We start from the raw sequence: 15,575 nt of genomic DNA on the forward strand, positions 1-15,575 counted from the left end.
ACCCTGTCCCTTTAGATAAAAGATTTATCCGCACTACTAACTATCTATCAGCCTGCTCAGCCTGCCGACGGATGTTCTTGTACAAACCATGGGTACGACGACAGCTGGAACTTTGACAACGAGAATTTCCGCGTGGTTCTCCACGACCTAAACAATCTAGCGTCGCCCCAAGTGGGTTTAAGGGAATCTTGTTTACGTGGGTTCTGAACTGCTGGGGACTATCAGTGGAACACAAGCCAACGAACGACGACCGCTAATGGGGCCGGTTCGGTTCAAACCGACGTTGACTCGTCAGTCGCTTTGCAATCCATGATCGACCGCGTCATGCTGTGTCCACTTGGATTAGGATGGCTCACCTCAACCTTACAAGATGATTCTCTCCGCTGCTGTTCACGAAATGCATTCTCCTCCTGTTCTTCTATCCCAGGTCATTCTATCTCCGACCATAGATGGCCGCACTGCTGGTCTTCTGGGGCTTTCTGCCCTTACTGGCAACGGCCTTCTCATGGCACGGCCTCTGGTATGAATTGGGGTTGTTCGGCCCGCATCCCACGCTGAGCTATGAGTCGGTCGGCATGAAGTCCCCCGAGGTTTATGTGAAACAATGGCATCCCGATTGTGAAGAAGGCTATGTCTTTCTCAGCCCGCGTGGTCATAGCTATCCCGAACCGGGACCCTTAGTCTACGACCACCGGGGGAATTTAGTCTGGATGGAGCGCGCATTCGGGGAGGTCATGGACTTGAAGGTACAGCAGTACCAGGGCCAGGATTATCTCACTTTCTGGGCTGGCGAGTATGATGGCACCCGAGGCATGGGACAGTACTACATGGTGGGCCTTGCCGCACGATGCTCATATGTGATTGCCAGCTGAACTAACCATCTCACGCTCGAATAGCTCAATGCCTCCTACGACGTTGTCCACATTGTCTCAGCCGCCAACGGCCATCAAGGCGACCTGCATGAGTTCAAAATTACCGACCAAGGCACCGCGATCCTGACCATCTACGAAATCTGCCAGGCGGATCTGAGCGCAGTCGGCGGGCTTGAAGACGGCTGGATCTACGACAGCCTGTTCCAGGAGATCGATATTGAGACAGGCGAGCTTCTTTTCGAGTGGCGCGCACGCGATCACTATGCCATCGACGAATCACACCTCCCCTTCGGCGACAAGGGTTCCTCGCCTTCCCCACAGGTTGCGTACGATTACTTCCATATCGATAGTATCGACAAGCATCCCAGGGACGGAAGCTACCTCATATCGTCCCGCTACATGCACACTGTCACCTGCATCAGTTCGACTGGGGAAATCCTGTGGGTGCTGGGTGGGAAGCGCAACACTTTCCGGGATATCTCATCCGATGGCTCGGCCACGGGGTTCACCTGGCAGCACGACGCGCGCTGGCACTCGGACAATGTACTCACCCTGCTCGACAACGCCGCCTACGAGAACGGGTACACCTGCGACCATTCCCGGGGTCTCATGATCCGCCTGGATTTTGCCGACTGGACAGCCGACACCCTCCATGTTTATGACAGCCCAGGCCGCTTCAGCAGCCACTCACAGGGTAGCCTGCAAGTTCTCCCGCGAAGCGGAAATGTGTTCGTTGGCTGGGGGAAATCCTCCGCATACACCGAGTTCAGCACCGACGGCGACCTCCTCTGCGACTTCCATTGGGGCCCCCGGGTCTTCTTCTGGCTTGGGTGGACGAAGTCGTACCGTGCGCAGAAATCCCACTGGATAGGGCGACCGCGCAATCCGCCAGACGTCGAGGTAGATGAGACGGCGCACACGGCGTATGTGAGTTGGAACGGGGCGACGGATGTGGCAGGCTGGGTCTTGCAGCGGGCCAGCAATGGCAGTGCTCCGGAGGAGGAGTTCGAGAGCGTCCAGTACGAACCGAAGGAGGGGTTCGAGACGACCGTCGAACTCGTGGGGGATGGTTACTTTCGGCTGGTGGCGGTGGATTTCGAGGGTCATCACATGGGGGCGACGAGGGTGTTCGAGGCGTTTGAGAGATGGGTATGTTACGTTATTTGTTGCTTCCCGCTTTCCTTCCCGTGGCCTGGGATGCTGACCACGAGAATCACAGAACACCGCCGAAACCATCCGCTCGTCACTCTCCATCTTCTCCGAGGGGGTCTTCCAATGGACTCTGGTGGGAATCTGTGCCACGGGAGCCTTGTCGACAGCCGTGTGGACGGGGCGAAGACAAATACAGGAGACGTTCCGCTCATTTTATGGGGGAGTAAAGTCTTACTGGGGCGTCATGAAGTATGAACTTGCATTTTGAATTTCCGCATCAATCCGATACCCATTCTTCATCTGTTTAATCATCAAAAACACCAGAGAGCATTGCGCAGATTAGACATAACATAACATAATATCACAGGTTCTTTCATAGGTAGTACATACAGATCCATCCAATCCTTGAGGTCGTACACCAACACAACAGCAGTATTACATCCCAGGTACACTCCCCACAATCAACACCCATAGCTTCGACAGCCCAATTCATCCGGTTTTAAAAACCCCACACCCCCAAAACCACCGCCGCAACCCCCAACCCCAGCTCCAATCCAGCACCGGCCGCCGCCCCGGAAGACTCGAGCGCCGTGGCCGTGGCCGACGCGGCGGTCGTCTTGGCCGCGGTGGTGGTGGGCGCGCTCGTCTTGGTCGCCGACGAGGTCTTGGTCACCCTGGTGGAGGTCGAGTATAGCAGCGAGTTGGCCTGCGCCGCGTTGCAGTAGGGCACCTGTTGCTGGGTGACGGTGTAGCGGCCCGGGTCGGAGGGGCAGTCGTTGTAGCAGCTTTTAGGCAGAGAGAGAGAGCGAGAAAGGGTTAGCTTTGTATGGAGGGTAAGTAGTGGAGAGTGTAGGGCTGGATAATCTTTTGGTTTGGGATTGCGGTATGGCGTATAGGTCTTGGCGGGTGGTGGGTGGTAGGTGGGCTTATAGATGTATGTACGGTATCCAGCACCCGGCCCCACCCACCACACACCCACACTGATCAACCAGAAGCATCAAAGATACAAAGGCGATCAAAGCCGGGAACAGGGAAAGGGGGAGGAATGGGAAGGGATTATGCATACGTCAACACGTTCTGACTCTGCGTACACAGACAATCCCAGTCGTTCTGCGCGCAGGCGTCCATCTGCGGTTGGAGCTGTTTCAGGCAGGCGTCCAGGATACTATGTCCCTCATGTCAGTCAGTTAGCTGTCTAGGTAGCTCTCTGGGGCTTGGTAGTCTGTGTGCCCGTTCTTGGAGGCGAGAGCTAAGGGAGATGCATACCTCTTCGCGCACTGCGCTGTGTCCCCCGCGCTGGCTGCTGTTGTTGCGGCCGGCGCAGCAGCATTCGGTGATGCAGCGACGAGGGAGGCGGAGGTCAGGAGGATGGGGAGAAGGGTTTGGAGGTGCATTTTTGCTTTTGCCTTTCTTTCTTTCTTCTTTCTGTCTATGAAGGTCGGGTTGGGTCTAAAAGTCTTGGAAAGAGGAGAGGGGATCTGGAAGAGAGGACGGATGGTAGCTAAGTAGCTGGATTTATAGAGCAGCAATGGTCCGCCGAAGAAGCGAGTGGAAGGGGAAAATCAACAGGAGCAAAGAAAAGACATGGGATCATTGATATATCATACCAATATGTTAAGATCGATCCCTGCTCTAGCCTCATCCCGATCGTGTTTGTTCCCAGTGGGTGTGGAATTGGAATTGAGTTGACCGAAAGAAGCAGATACGAATCAATCATCATACCGGTATGCTAACAGTCTCTCCGGGAAAACCTCCAGGCTGGCATCATGCATCAAACTATCACCGCCACAAAGCACCTCGTTCGGGGTTCTGTGCCAATCAGGTGGCCCTGGTCCGGGATGGAATTATTGATCGAGAGTTGCATGAAAACTCCCTCCTCTACCGGAGTAGGCCATTGCCTACCGGTACAAAAGTCTAGGGTTGGGCCACGTCCCGACCGCTAGCTCAGTCCCTGCATGGGAAAGGTGGTGGGAGATACAGCTGGATCAGGTTGGATTGATATGAGAGGTCAGATGGAGGGAGATGAGCTCGGAGAAGAAGGTTTGAGGGTCTCGGATAGTTGATTACTTTCTCTGTGTTGGTGGAGTTGATCATTGACTTGTAACGTTACTTCGAGTACTGCTCGGGTGGTTGTCTTTGTCTATTGATTATTGACTTTGATTAAATAGCACGGTACTGTACGGAGTAGTTATGTGACTTGCCGAGTTGTTGGTAGTGGTCCAAGGACTCGATAGACCGAGGAGGAAGATGGATGCCACCGCATGGAGCATGCCGGACAACCCTCACTCAATGTTGCTGGAAAATCTGACCCATCGTATAAATCTCTCTGGCCGCGGATGGACTGGCTATCTTCGACCACGAACTACCGGTCAGTCTTGTCTGGATTATATGCTGCGCAACGAGACGAGCGTCACCACATGAAAAGGAGATAGACAGCCGCTGTTGGTTCAAATTCACAGGGCAAGTGGAGGCTTGCACGGGAATAAAATTAACTCAATCTACCTTGTTGGCCGTACTTGGCCGTACTTGGACGTGCCCACAAAATACCACGAAGCTAACCACGCCTGATACATGTGGAATCGGCATGCAAGGATAAACTAACCACCAGTCAATCTACCCATCCAACATCTAAAACTAGATTTTATGTTTGATGGCACACGAAAACAATCCATTGAAACGGTAGTACAGATGGAAGTTAAAGATATGATTCAGACGACATTTGTTGATACATATTCGCAACACCAGAAGGAAAAACATGGGGAAGGAAAAACAGACGCAAAAAAGGTTTATATGTCCTGTACAGTACAATCCCAGTCAAGGGCAGGCAAACCGAGATCAAAAATAAATTCCGTAGCGCCGCCGATTCTTCATTTCCGCTTCTCTGACTCCTCTTTCCGATCATTTGCCGCCCCCGGCTTGCGGATTGGGAGATCGTGCTGTGTAAGGGGCTTATAAAGAATTTGCCCCTTCCTAGCAAGTTTTAACCTCCGCTTCTGACCGGCCTCTCCGGCTCGTCCCAGGACACCAGCAATGAGGCCGACGGCACGCAGACTGTCATCGTTCGAGGGGATCGGGTAGGTGACGCGGGTGGGGTCCGCATCCGTGTCGATGATGCCGATGGTGGGGACGTTGTTGAGGCCACACTCGTGCAGAAGAACCGTGTTCTCCAGGGGGTTCAGGCAGACCACCAAGTCCGGCTTGAGCGAGGGCCGGGAGTTGGCCACCTCCTTGAACGTCGGCAGCTCTTCGTCGTACATGTTCACCACCTTCACCTCGCAGTGGCCCAGGATGACACTGCCGTTGGTCAAGCTGCCGGGGATCCATCGCTCAAAGAGGTGGTAGCCCTGGGCCCGCTCGGCGGCCCGGACCACCATCAGCTTCTGGCCCTTCCGGGTGCCGGCGAACAGGATCAATCCGCCGCGGGCGGCGACCTCCTCGACGACCTTGGCCGCCCGTCGTAGATACGCGGCGGTCACGTCCAGGGAGATGATGTGAATGCCCTCGCGAATACCGTGGATGTACGGGGAGTTTTGCGGGTTCCAGCGGGAGGTTGAGTGTCCGAGGTGTGTCTGATTGGCGAGGAGCATTTCGAGAGTGAGGTCGGCGGGTTTAGGGGGGTTGAAGAGAAGCTGGTCGGGATTGTATTTGCCTTCCAGAGTGGTTCCCATTTGGCGGAAGTCGGCCTCTGTTCAAGATAAGACGAGCACCTTATGTTAGTGTTGCCGTCCGGACTCGTGTACATGGGGGGGTCACCAAGTTGTTTGGGTGTACTGACTGCGCTGCAGACCCTTGTCCCAGGCCTCCTTTTCAGGAGTCAATGCATATGCTGCCGGCGACCCAGGCTCCGAGGGAATTCCAACTGGAGTCGCAGTCACCCGGGGGGCTTGCTGCGCCGGAGTGTCGACAATCGTCTCGACAATCGTCTCGGTGGAGGAGAATCGGGCCCAGACGCGCGATGGGCAGTTGAGCGCACCGAGCTGGCGGCCTGCAAGACAGAGAGAGAGCGTCAGTAATCAGGATACAAAGTTCAATAGAGCTGAGATAGCAGACAAGAACTCACTTTGCCGCAAACAATGCCGGACAATCATGGTGTACTATACAGAGCAGTCTTGTTCCCTTCCGCAGTGTTGAAGGGGAATCTTCCGCTCGAACTTTTGATCGGGCTTGGCCGCACAGTTCTGCCCCAGGCACCCAGGACCATGCGCTAACCCGCTTCCGGACAAGCTTGGTTGCCTCAGGGCGACAATGCATGATCCATCCGATGTATGAAGTATGAAGCATTTGTCTCACAACTTCTTTCCCTCCATGTCGTGGAGGGCTATTTCATCAACGTCTATCCCATACAACCCTTCTCAGGCATAGTGGATCTACATGGACATTCAGTCGAACAAGAGAGCCTATCTTCCTCTGACAGCCCGGAAAGAGCACTGTCCCGGACAGGAATAGACACTGCTAGACTGGTGGCTTCAGCAGGAACCGGGTGACAGACTGGAGGGACCAGAACAAAGGACGCTTGATGGCAAAACAATCACTTGCGATGCTAAGACCATAGGATTATATTCAGGAACCGGGACTATCAGTTCCAGCAATCTAGTCAATAAAGGACACTCTCCTTTATCTTGCTGCAGTCAAAGAGCTCACACATAAAGACATTGTGATTCTAAGAATACTCGGACAATCTAGGTATAAATATGTCACGCTTTGCAATTTGGCATTCCCAGGCGGGAAAACATAGATTCATTCTTCTTATAATTCGATCAACCTGTGTACTGCACGCTCTCTTCATATACCGCCCATACAACATCAACCATCCCCCCAGTCCAAACCTGCGCACAGGATGATCCAACCCGGGGAGATCTCGCTATACCCAGGGGGCTGCAACCCCGAAGGCGGACGCCCGCTCGGCTGCTTGTATGACCGCCAGTGCCAGATCACGTACCAAGTAGGCGCGAGGGAGACGCCCTGCACGACGATGTTCTACCTGCTTGGGCCCAGGGACCTGCCTCTGGAGGAGGTCCCCTGGGCCCGCATGGAAGAACTGCTCAAGTACATCTTCCTGCAGGCGCGGCGCGAGAACCCGGACTCGGCCCCCATCGCCGGGGAGCTCAGCACCGGGGAATGGTGTCGGTTCTATCGCGAGGTCCTCCCCACGGACGGCGCAGACCATCGGGTGCGTGGCATCTACCAGTTCAAACTCGGGGGGAAGGCGACCTTCCATGAGGAGGAGGATGAGGCCCTGATCGAGCTGTTGGCGAGCATCACCCATTCCGGTTTCCCCTACGTAGAGACGTTGCTGGGTCTGCACGAGATCCTCGCCAGACACGGGCGAGGTGCGGTGAGGGTTCCGGGCCGTGCTGAGAGACGCAGGATTGAGAGGCGCTGGGAACGCCGAAGCATGGCAACGTAAATGCACCCACCCATTCATTCCCGGTGTGTCAGATGCCAACGAGCCAAATGCAAGCCCCTCCTACTTGCTGGGACAGCTCATCATCGCATGACTCAGTAAGCCCAGGGTGGCCAATGGGTGCTGTAGTTCATCTCACCTGTCCTCCTGGAAATGCATGAAATCTAAAGGCGGGGTTGGGTATGTCGGGACTCGGGTCTCGTAGGGACGCTCACCCCGCCATCTCACACCCCTCTTTTGCGCGTCGGCATCTAGGTTTCTTGGAAGTTATGACATTCATGAGAACATCTTATTATCTTACACTTACAACTACATTCCTTCTCAAGCAAATCCTTGTAACTGCGGGGTCAAAGGCAGTATGATTCTTCGTAGCATAGCCACTAATAGATAAAATATGCTGGCAGACCCAGCATCGGTATCAAGTTTAAGTCCAATCCCTAGTATCAACACTTCAGGGAGATAATTCAGAGAAAAGCAGAGCAATCTTAAGCGCAAGAAACGGTTGTTGGAAGAAAAGACTCGAATTCATTTCCCATACCCCGGCCGGCCGTAACAAAAAGAAAAGGGCAACAAATAAATAAAAGGCTCAGTCATATGGAATGAAGCAGCAAGGTCATGAGATCAAGAACGGTCTAAGGTGAGGAGGAGCCGTCTATTTCTTGAAGAAGCTGCCGAACTGGTCCATCATGCTACCACCGCCACCGTGGTGAGAGCCGGGAGGAGGACCACCGGGACCACCATGGGGAGGGTAGCCGTACTGCTGCTGCTCCTCCTCCTTGTGTCTGTGCTTCTTGATGGCGTCTTCAGCGATACTTCCGATAATGGCACCACCGATGGTTCCGAGGATCCCGTGATCCGCCTTGTGACCGGCAAAGCCTCCCGCCAGACCACCGGCGAGGGCACCACCGAGACCACGTTCACCGTCCTGCGCGCCACCAGGGGCACCCTGCTGGTTGTACCTGGAAAAAAAAAAAGAAAAGAACATGTCAGTTCACCATGGTACTTTGATTATAAATGGGAAGTCGATGAGGATGAGCTTACTCTCCACGCTGGTCCTGACCATACTGTTGCTGCTGACCGTGCTGGCCGTACTGTTGCTGCTGGCCGTACTGGCTCTCACCACCATACTGAGACTGCTGTCCGCTGGAGCCATAGTAGTCGTTGGCAGAGCCACCCTGGCTACCGTGCTGGCTGTGCTGGTTGTATTGGTCGTAGCCACCCTGCTGTCCGTAGCCCTGCTGCTGAGGATAACCACCACCCTGTTGGTAGCCACCCTGCTGGTAACCACCCTGCTGGTGGCCGTAGTAGCCGCCCTGGCCCTGGTTGTACTGATCGTAGCCGGACATGTTGTCGGTGTGTGTGAGACGAAGAGGGGTAATTCGATGTGGATGTGTGATGTAAGTGTTGTTGTTATCTGACTTGTAAGTCGGAGGAAGGAGAGAAAGTGGGATAGTATGATGAAAGACGGATGATGGGAACGAGGGGCACCTTAGGTTTTTATAGTGGGAGATTTGGCCACTTGATAAGCTGATCTGGCACTACGGGCACTACAGGGCTGAGCAGGCGCAGTCGGATCCTTCTGGCCTTCCTGGCCCTTCTGTGAATTGCTGGGGACGAGCCCCACCATGAATTCACTGTTTCCCTCTTCTCCGTTCATGCCAAGCCCTGCGAGATTTACTAGGCAAAACATGCCAATCTTACAAGTTACCTCTCCGTATGACTGAGCCACACTGCGGTCTTAAAAAAAAAAACCATGCGGGACAGTACTGGCCCCGATTCCTTGCCCCCAGCCCCAGCCCTGGACATGATTACCTGGCTGGGTTCAGTAAGCGGCGTCTATGAGATGTCTGATATGTGAAAATTGTTCTTTAGTTTACTGAACAGCGGTGACCCGTACGGATGACTCCCCCGCCACGGTGAGGTGCGGGGTGGCTGTGCACTCTTGCAGCCATGTGTTTGTTGAATGGACGCAGGGCTGAGACCGATCACCAATGCTAAGTGAGGTACTCCTGACAGTGCCGCAATATCCAGGGCATCTATAGATTCTTCCCCAATCTCCCGGTGTGTGACTTTCCGAGTCCCATGCTACCTAACGTCCACAATGATACACTCACTGGTACCAGTACAGTACATTGATGCGCCACTGGGGCAACGATCATCCTTGGTCTCAATATGCAGCCATCCGATTTCGACGGAAAACCCACCTTACACATCTTGGCTGGTAAGACTGGTAACGTCGTGCACATTCAGGCATCGACTCCTGCATAAGTTACTTCATACCGAAGTCACTGTGGCGCAGGTGTACTTGGCACAGCCTCAACGGGTAATGGCGTGATGCCGATAGCCCGAGCCTGTAATGCCAAGACTACGATTCATGGGGCTCGGGATGAGCTCCTCAATCTACGAGTACGGATAACTTAGTCGATTGCAGTTCCGGATCCTCGGGTAGATGGAATTGAAAGTGCTCTTGCAATTTTGAGCTTGCCGAGCCTCCGCAAGAACCCCCTAAGTAGAAGATTAGAAATGTCGCTGTCCTATTTTTACTAACAGGGGTTCAAGTGTGCATCCCGTCGGAGACACCGTCCTCCAGTACGGCACGTAACAGGCAGACATGTTTCTGCATACACTAGCGGAAATTTGGGTCTGACATCTTCCGCTGAGATATACGTAACCGGGGGGGGGGCAGTGAATACGTGCGAAAAGTGGAGGAAACAGTCCCACGTAGACCACTCAGATGCTGGAAAGCCCATTGTGGCTGGTTTCCCTCGGATCTCAACCTCTTTAGACCGTGGAAATTGGGGCTTAGAGCCGAGCAGGTGAAAAGGAGATCCTCAGCTGAAAGATGCAAGAGAGAGGATATACACAGTAGGTACTCTAAGCGATCACAAGCCTTGTGGAAGGTGCTTCTAGAATAATATCGCCTGCTGATCAATCACCTCCTCCCCTTTTCGGTGACCTGGATGGATTGGGGGCCGTGCTGTCGGCTCAGTATCCGAGGCAACTGCAGTGCAAACTGACATCGACAACGCATTTGGCCCTTCCACGGTCACATCCCATCCTTTCTTTTGAGGGGGAGGGGTACCTCCAATCCACCTACAGTGGCTTGGTCCCGGATGAACTGTTGATATCTCCCCGATCAAAGAGAGGAACAACTGCCCAGGCTACAGCACTAACGTAGGTAGTCTATGGACCCAAGACTTGGACCCAATCCAACACAACACAAGCGGTAAGTTATTTATCGGAGCGGGGAGCCCATCCCAAGGAACTGCCTGTCAGCCCGAGCTTGTTCATAGTGTCTACCTGTCCGAGTCAACTTGAAAGCTTAATTATTCCCTCACAGGCTCATGCAGAGCAGCAGGAGTTTGCCTGGTACGTCCGTTCGTGGAGAGCGGGGAGAGTGCACGGCACTTCACGAGAAGCTACCTGTACATACAAACCTACGGCATGTATAAGTAGATCTGCAGCCCCTCGATGATGCCGCCTCAGGACTTGCCTTGCATGCGGCACACCACAAACGATGTTCTCAATCTCCACAGATAGCACCAGTCAGCAGTGCAAGGCAGAATGCAAGGGTAATGACTTCTTGATAGCCGTGTTGCAAGATCCTGCTCATCAAGCTTTTCCTTCCAAAGCATATCCCCCCGACTAAAGATAACTGCTACGGTGTATCCACATCTCAGCTTCCTACAAAGTTCCATGACAGAGCCCTCACGGTCCTCACTCATGGCTTGAAAAAAAAAAAAAAAAAAAAAGCAGAATCAAAACAGCAGGCCAATTCACATCATCCGACTGGGAAGGGACAAACTCACCGCAGATCGACCTTTTTTAAGGTTATGAATTCTGCCCCGAGAAACCCTCAGCTGGGCTCCATGGATCGTCGCCTGACCGACCGGACGTCCCAATCAGCGTCAAAGCTTCCATGTTGCACGAGATCGAGAGGGTCCATCTCAGTGGACTCTTTATCTCGAGTAACAGATGATTTTTCCAGTCTACTGGTCACGAAAAATTCGCTCATAGCAGCAAAGAATAGGCTCAGCAGCCGTGTTGCGTTATGCAGCAGCCTGGTCGCCTGCTGCCCTGCTGCCCTCCCCCCATCCCTCCCCATATGCATTGCGTCGATCGATAGTGTGTTTTATGATCGACCATCCCTCAGCTTGCTTGCTTGCTCCATATTTAAATCTCCACGCGTACCCTCCTCACCTGGTTGATTGAATACTCGGCCGACGTACATATAGATCCCGAGGCCCTGACGACTCTCCCGAACGCCGCGATGCGCAAGCGGACATACTCTCTCCCTCGATGAGAAGACACCATAGATTCGAGATATAAAAGCACTAGAAATGACCCGGTAGCTGTGATCACGGCTATCACCTGTCACACACTATATATATCAAGATGATCGCCTCTCAGCTTAGCAATATTCTATACCTTCTCACCGCATCCACTCTGACCCTGGGTGCCTCCATTCCATCATCCCAACCGACGAAGCCAACCGTCTACCTGATCCGTCATGGGGAGAAGCCCCCGGATCCCAGCGACAGCGGTCTTAACGCCGACGGCTTCAAGCGCGCAGAATGTCTCCGTTCCGTCTTTGGCGCCGACTCGCCATATGATATCGGATATATAATGGCACCACATATCAACTCTCGTAAGGAACCTCCAGACAGCAGCCCTTGCCCTATCTTCCTCTTTTGGATTGTCTTTTGATCGCAAAGCGTTGACACTGACACCAATACTACATAGTCGGCCAACACCGTCGCTCCTACGAAACCGTCCTCCCCCTCGCCCACGACCTGTCTCTGCCGATCGACACCTCCTGCAAGCGCAATGACGCGAAGTGCGTGGCGCGAAAAATTCGTCACTATCGGGGCCCCGGCAATATCCTGATTTCATGGCGGCATGGAAAGATGGCGAATATCGTCAGCGCCTTGGGCTCGGATGACCCACCTGTTTATCCCGAGGAGCGGTGAGTACTCTCCCTCGTATACTATCTGGGAATGGAAAAGGAATAGTTGCGCCTCGTGACGTTCAGGTGTGGATGGTGGCTGATATTTCGAGGGCTCGATTAGGTTCGATTTGATTTGGACTATTCCTTGGCCGTTTGATAACATTACCTCGATTGAGAGTGAGAATTGTGTTGGTTTAGATGATAAGGGATTCGACTCGGCATTCTTGGAGCTTTAGAGGCTGGTAGTGTCGAGGTAATTGGCTCCTGTTGGATAGTAGGCCCGTTGCGGGGTGGATATATACCAGTGATGTAGATTCGAGATGTATCACCGAGTAACATCGGAGTAATAGGTTCTCAGAGATGATATAACTGAAATATACGACGGATACCGTCTTGGATCACAGCCTGAGGGTTCACTCTGCATTTGTCGTCATTTATTGATTGATTTTATTGCTGTGTAGTTTAACAGCGCCGATCAGATCACATCTTAGTCCAGATCATATAATAGAGTAGGGGGGCACGTGGACCATACTTCCAGTGACATCCCGGACTTACCAGTTGACGGGGATAAGGCCGACCGACCCCGTACTGGAATAATTCTCTTGTGTGCGCAGGCGGTGAAGGCGGTGAACAGCCGAGCGGAGAAGGAGCAATGCCAAGATTTCAACCTACTCACCCAATTTTTTCATGGTATCGCGGCTTTCGTTACTTTGACCCCGAGCGTTGCCCATTAGACCCATCAACCTCCAATTCCGGCCCTGGTATTTGCTTCTCGAGTCCTTTTGTGTTCTTGGACAGGCCTGCTGGTTTCTTTTTCTTTTTTGTCTCTTGCAGAAATGGATGACATCGAGGTGTGTTGCCCCGTGCACTGCACTGCACTGCTGTGTGCCTGATTCTGAGATTGACATTTTTTTTTCTTCTCATCAGGAACGGCTGCGAGACCACGCCCAGGCCTTCGATGGTCTGTTGTCGCTAATCCCGGCAAAGAACTACTATGGTGAAGATGGCAGTGTACGTTCTCACCTTGGTTTCTCCTTTTCTGCTCAAAGCAAAAAAAACCCCTCCTGTCCTCCGTCTCCTCTCCTACTCTCTTCTCCCTTGCCCCCACTCCCCAGAACTATCCAGCCGCTGCTCAAGGACGTGGCTGACCGCAATCCCTTGATTAGGACCAATGGCAGCGGAAAAAGCAGACCAAGGAGCAAGCTCGCGAAGCCAAGCGGGCCAAGTTGGACCCCGATAATGTCAAGACGGCCAAGGATGTGATGGACGAGAAGGCACGTAAGCGCAAGCGCAACGAAGAGCAAGCTGGAGAAGACGCCGCGTCTGAGGACGGAGAACTTGGCTCCGAGCAGCCCAGAGAAGGTCTGAAACGTGGTGACGCAAAGTCCAAGAAGCAAAAACAGACCGAAGACTCGGCAAACCCGGATGCCCAGGCCAAGTCGAACGAGGCCGCCGAAGCGCGCAGAAAATTGAAGGAAGAGAAGAAGGCACAGAAGAAGGCCAACCAGAAGGAGAAGAAGAAGGCCAAGGATGCTGCCAGGAAGGCGAAGGAGGTTGAGCAAAAATCTAAGCAGGACCAAACACCTACCGCCGAGGTTGCGCAAGAATCAGAGTCCGCCCCTGCCAGCAAAAATGATGACAACGAAGTTGAGGCTGAGGACAGCGATGAGAGCGACGCTGCCGAGGGCGTTGTTCCCGAGGAGGGACTCTCACTCGAGTTCAACGTAGAACCCGAGTCCTCTTCTGCATCGACTCCCAATTCCTCTGGCTTTGATGCGTCCAATCCCCAGTCCGGCAGCTCTTCCATCTCCTCCGTCGCCCCCTCGACCGATGCCCCCAAGTCCTCCACCTCCAACGACCTCAAGCCCCTCAAGGCCACTTCCGAACAGTTGAAACAGCGGCTTCAGAAGCGTCTGGACGAGCTCCGGGCTGCTCGTCACGCCGATGGATTGAATGGCAAGCCCGCCCGCAACCGCCAAGAGCTCATCGAGGCGCGCCGACAAAAAGCCGAGCAGCGCAAAGCGCACAAGAAGGAGCTGCGTCAGAAGGCCCGCGAGGAGGAACAACGGCTGAAGGACGAGGCCATGGCCCGCCGCTTCTCTCCCGGCGGATCCGGCTCCCTTCTCGCCTCTCCTCGCTCCCCTGCAGACTCGGTTGGCTCTTCCAGCAACGCCAACTACTCCTTTGGTCGGGTCGTCTTCGGCGACGGCCAGCACGCCGATCCCACTCTCCAGAACGTCCGCGATCAGCCCAAGCGGCAGGGTGCTCACCACGACCCAGCCGCCGCCCTCAAGGCTGTCGAAGCCAAGAAGGCCCGGCTGGCCTCCATGGACGATGAGCGGCGGGCCGACATCGAGGAGAAGGACATGTGGCTGAACGCGAAGAAGCGTGCCCACGGCGAGCGGGTCCGCGACGATACCTCGCTGCTGAAGAAGGCTCTCAAGCGCAAGGAGACGGCCAAGAAGAAGTCCGAACGCGAGTGGCGGGAGCGGATCGACGCCGTCAAGCACGGCAAGGACATGCGCCAGCAGAAGCGCGAGGAGAACCTCCGCAAGCGCCGCGAGGAGAAGGGAGGCAACAAGGGCAAGAAGAAGCCCGCCGCTGGCGGAGGCAAGAAGAAGGCCAGACCGGGCTTCGAAGGTAGCTTCAAGGCCAAGGCTGGTGGTGGCGGTGGGAAGAAGAAATAAGTGAACTGGACTTAGGTAGTCCTCAGCTCAGCTTCGCCTTTGCCCTTTCTTCTCCGACCCTCCCATCTTCTTACCATTTCCATTTCCCTCTCGCCCTCCCTCCTTTACTATCCTCCATACCCTGACTGAGCGGTGATTCTCCCCGGTGATGATCCGTCGTCGTTCGTTCCTCAGTATGTAATACCATCTACCTTCCACCCTACCCTACCCACCACCACAACGCGATACCTTACCTACTCCTTCGATTTCTCGAATACAAACAGGAGACGGGAGGAGCAAGGACGAATCATCATCATCATCATCAAAAACCTAAAAAGAGAGACAAAGCAGAGAGATGTGTGTGCTTTCTTTTCTTTTTTTTTTTTCAAAAAAGTTATCTTAAAAAAGGGAATGGGTTGTGTGTTGTTGAGTGCGGGTCATCATTTGGAGATATGGTGTTCGGGGAGTTCATTAACATTTTAAAATCTGGGGGGATTTTTTTTATTCATTTACTCATTTCTTTGTTCATTCTT

General features: G+C 53.7%; 7 protein-coding genes across 7 annotated transcripts; 4 read left to right on the forward strand and 3 right to left on the reverse strand.

Annotated features, from left to right (window-relative positions):
- Positions 1-76: 76 nt before the first annotated feature.
- Positions 77-2,401, forward strand: BO72DRAFT_443831 (arylsulfotransferase family protein). The gene is made up of 3 exons (XM_040943673.1): positions 77-830; positions 897-2,021; positions 2,092-2,401. Exons 1-3 carry the CDS (start codon positions 450-452, stop codon positions 2,290-2,292), a joined length of 1,707 nt encoding a protein of 568 aa, XP_040806386.1. The 5' UTR covers positions 77-449; the 3' UTR covers positions 2,293-2,401.
- Positions 2,402-2,523: 122 nt separating this feature from the next.
- Positions 2,524-3,418, reverse strand: BO72DRAFT_454632 (GPI anchored serine-threonine rich protein; the record flags this gene model as incomplete). Its single annotated transcript, XM_040946193.1, has 3 exons — positions 2,524-3,004; positions 3,091-3,189; positions 3,291-3,418. 3 exons carry the CDS (start codon positions 3,416-3,418, stop codon positions 2,524-2,526), a joined length of 708 nt encoding a protein of 235 aa, XP_040806387.1.
- Positions 3,419-4,677: 1,259 nt separating this feature from the next.
- BO72DRAFT_394569 (mitochondrial 37S ribosomal protein uS2m) lies at positions 4,678-6,149 on the reverse strand. The gene is made up of 3 exons (XM_040941969.1): positions 6,085-6,149; positions 5,800-6,009; positions 4,678-5,709 (listed from the first exon to the last, which is right to left on the reverse strand). The coding sequence occupies exons 1-3, from the start codon at positions 6,110-6,112 to the stop codon at positions 4,892-4,894; spliced, it is 1,056 nt and encodes a 351-aa protein (XP_040806388.1). The 5' UTR covers positions 6,113-6,149; the 3' UTR covers positions 4,678-4,891.
- Positions 6,150-6,721: 572 nt separating this feature from the next.
- Positions 6,722-7,649, forward strand: BO72DRAFT_443834 (uncharacterized protein). The gene has a single exon (XM_040943674.1). The coding sequence runs from the start codon at positions 6,862-6,864 to the stop codon at positions 7,429-7,431; it is 570 nt and encodes a 189-aa protein (XP_040806389.1). The 5' UTR covers positions 6,722-6,861; the 3' UTR covers positions 7,432-7,649.
- A 124-nt stretch (positions 7,650-7,773) lies between these two features.
- On the reverse strand, positions 7,774-8,885 carry hel10 (putative high expression lethality protein Hel10). Its single transcript, XM_040947239.1, has 2 exons — positions 8,470-8,885; positions 7,774-8,387 (listed from the first exon to the last, which is right to left on the reverse strand). The coding sequence occupies exons 1-2, from the start codon at positions 8,772-8,774 to the stop codon at positions 8,081-8,083; spliced, it is 612 nt and encodes a 203-aa protein (XP_040806390.1). The 5' UTR covers positions 8,775-8,885; the 3' UTR covers positions 7,774-8,080.
- A 2,938-nt stretch (positions 8,886-11,823) lies between these two features.
- Positions 11,824-12,612, forward strand: BO72DRAFT_367458 (putative phosphoglycerate mutase family protein; the record flags this gene model as incomplete). Its single annotated transcript, XM_040940841.1, has 3 exons — positions 11,824-12,076; positions 12,172-12,394; positions 12,498-12,612. 3 exons carry the CDS (start codon positions 11,824-11,826, stop codon positions 12,610-12,612), a joined length of 591 nt encoding a protein of 196 aa, XP_040806391.1.
- Positions 12,613-13,318: 706 nt separating this feature from the next.
- Positions 13,319-15,404, forward strand: BO72DRAFT_443838 (putative 60S ribosome biogenesis protein Rrp14). The gene has a single exon (XM_040943675.1). It carries the CDS (start codon positions 13,639-13,641, stop codon positions 15,061-15,063), a length of 1,425 nt encoding a protein of 474 aa, XP_040806392.1. The 5' UTR covers positions 13,319-13,638; the 3' UTR covers positions 15,064-15,404.
- The last annotated feature ends 171 nt before the right edge of the window (positions 15,405-15,575 follow it).

Source organism: Aspergillus fijiensis, assembly GCF_003184825.1.
Source record: "Aspergillus fijiensis CBS 313.89 unplaced genomic scaffold BO72scaffold_2, whole genome shotgun sequence".
Taxonomy (NCBI): domain Eukaryota; kingdom Fungi; phylum Ascomycota; class Eurotiomycetes; order Eurotiales; family Aspergillaceae; genus Aspergillus; species Aspergillus fijiensis.

Coding starts and splice junctions, on each gene's coding strand:
- BO72DRAFT_443831 (XM_040943673.1), top strand. CDS start 450: ATGGCCGCACTGCTGGTCTTCTGGGGCTTTCTGCCCTTACTGGCAACG. Junction 831..896: donor GCATGGGACAGTACTACATG/GTGGGCCTTGCC, acceptor ACGCTCGAATAG/CTCAATGCCTCCTACGACGT. Junction 2,022..2,091: donor TCGAGGCGTTTGAGAGATGG/GTATGTTACGTT, acceptor CGAGAATCACAG/AACACCGCCGAAACCATCCG.
- BO72DRAFT_394569 (XM_040941969.1), bottom strand. CDS start 6,112: ATGATTGTCCGGCATTGTTTGCGGCAAA. Junction 6,010..6,084: donor CCGGCATTGTTTGCGGCAAA/GTGAGTTCTTGT, acceptor TCTGTCTTGCAG/GCCGCCAGCTCGGTGCGCTC. Junction 5,710..5,799: donor GGACAAGGGTCTGCAGCGCA/GTCAGTACACCC, acceptor TATCTTGAACAG/AGGCCGACTTCCGCCAAATG.
- BO72DRAFT_443834 (XM_040943674.1), top strand. CDS start 6,862: ATGATCCAACCCGGGGAGATCTCGCTATACCCAGGGGGCTGCAACCCC.
- hel10 (XM_040947239.1), bottom strand. CDS start 8,774: ATGTCCGGCTACGATCAGTACAACCAGGGCCAGGGCGGCTACTACGGC. Junction 8,388..8,469: donor GGTCAGGACCAGCGTGGAGA/GTAAGCTCATCC, acceptor TTTTTTTTCCAG/GTACAACCAGCAGGGTGCCC.
- BO72DRAFT_443838 (XM_040943675.1), top strand. CDS start 13,639: ATGGACGAGAAGGCACGTAAGCGCAAGCGCAACGAAGAGCAAGCTGGA.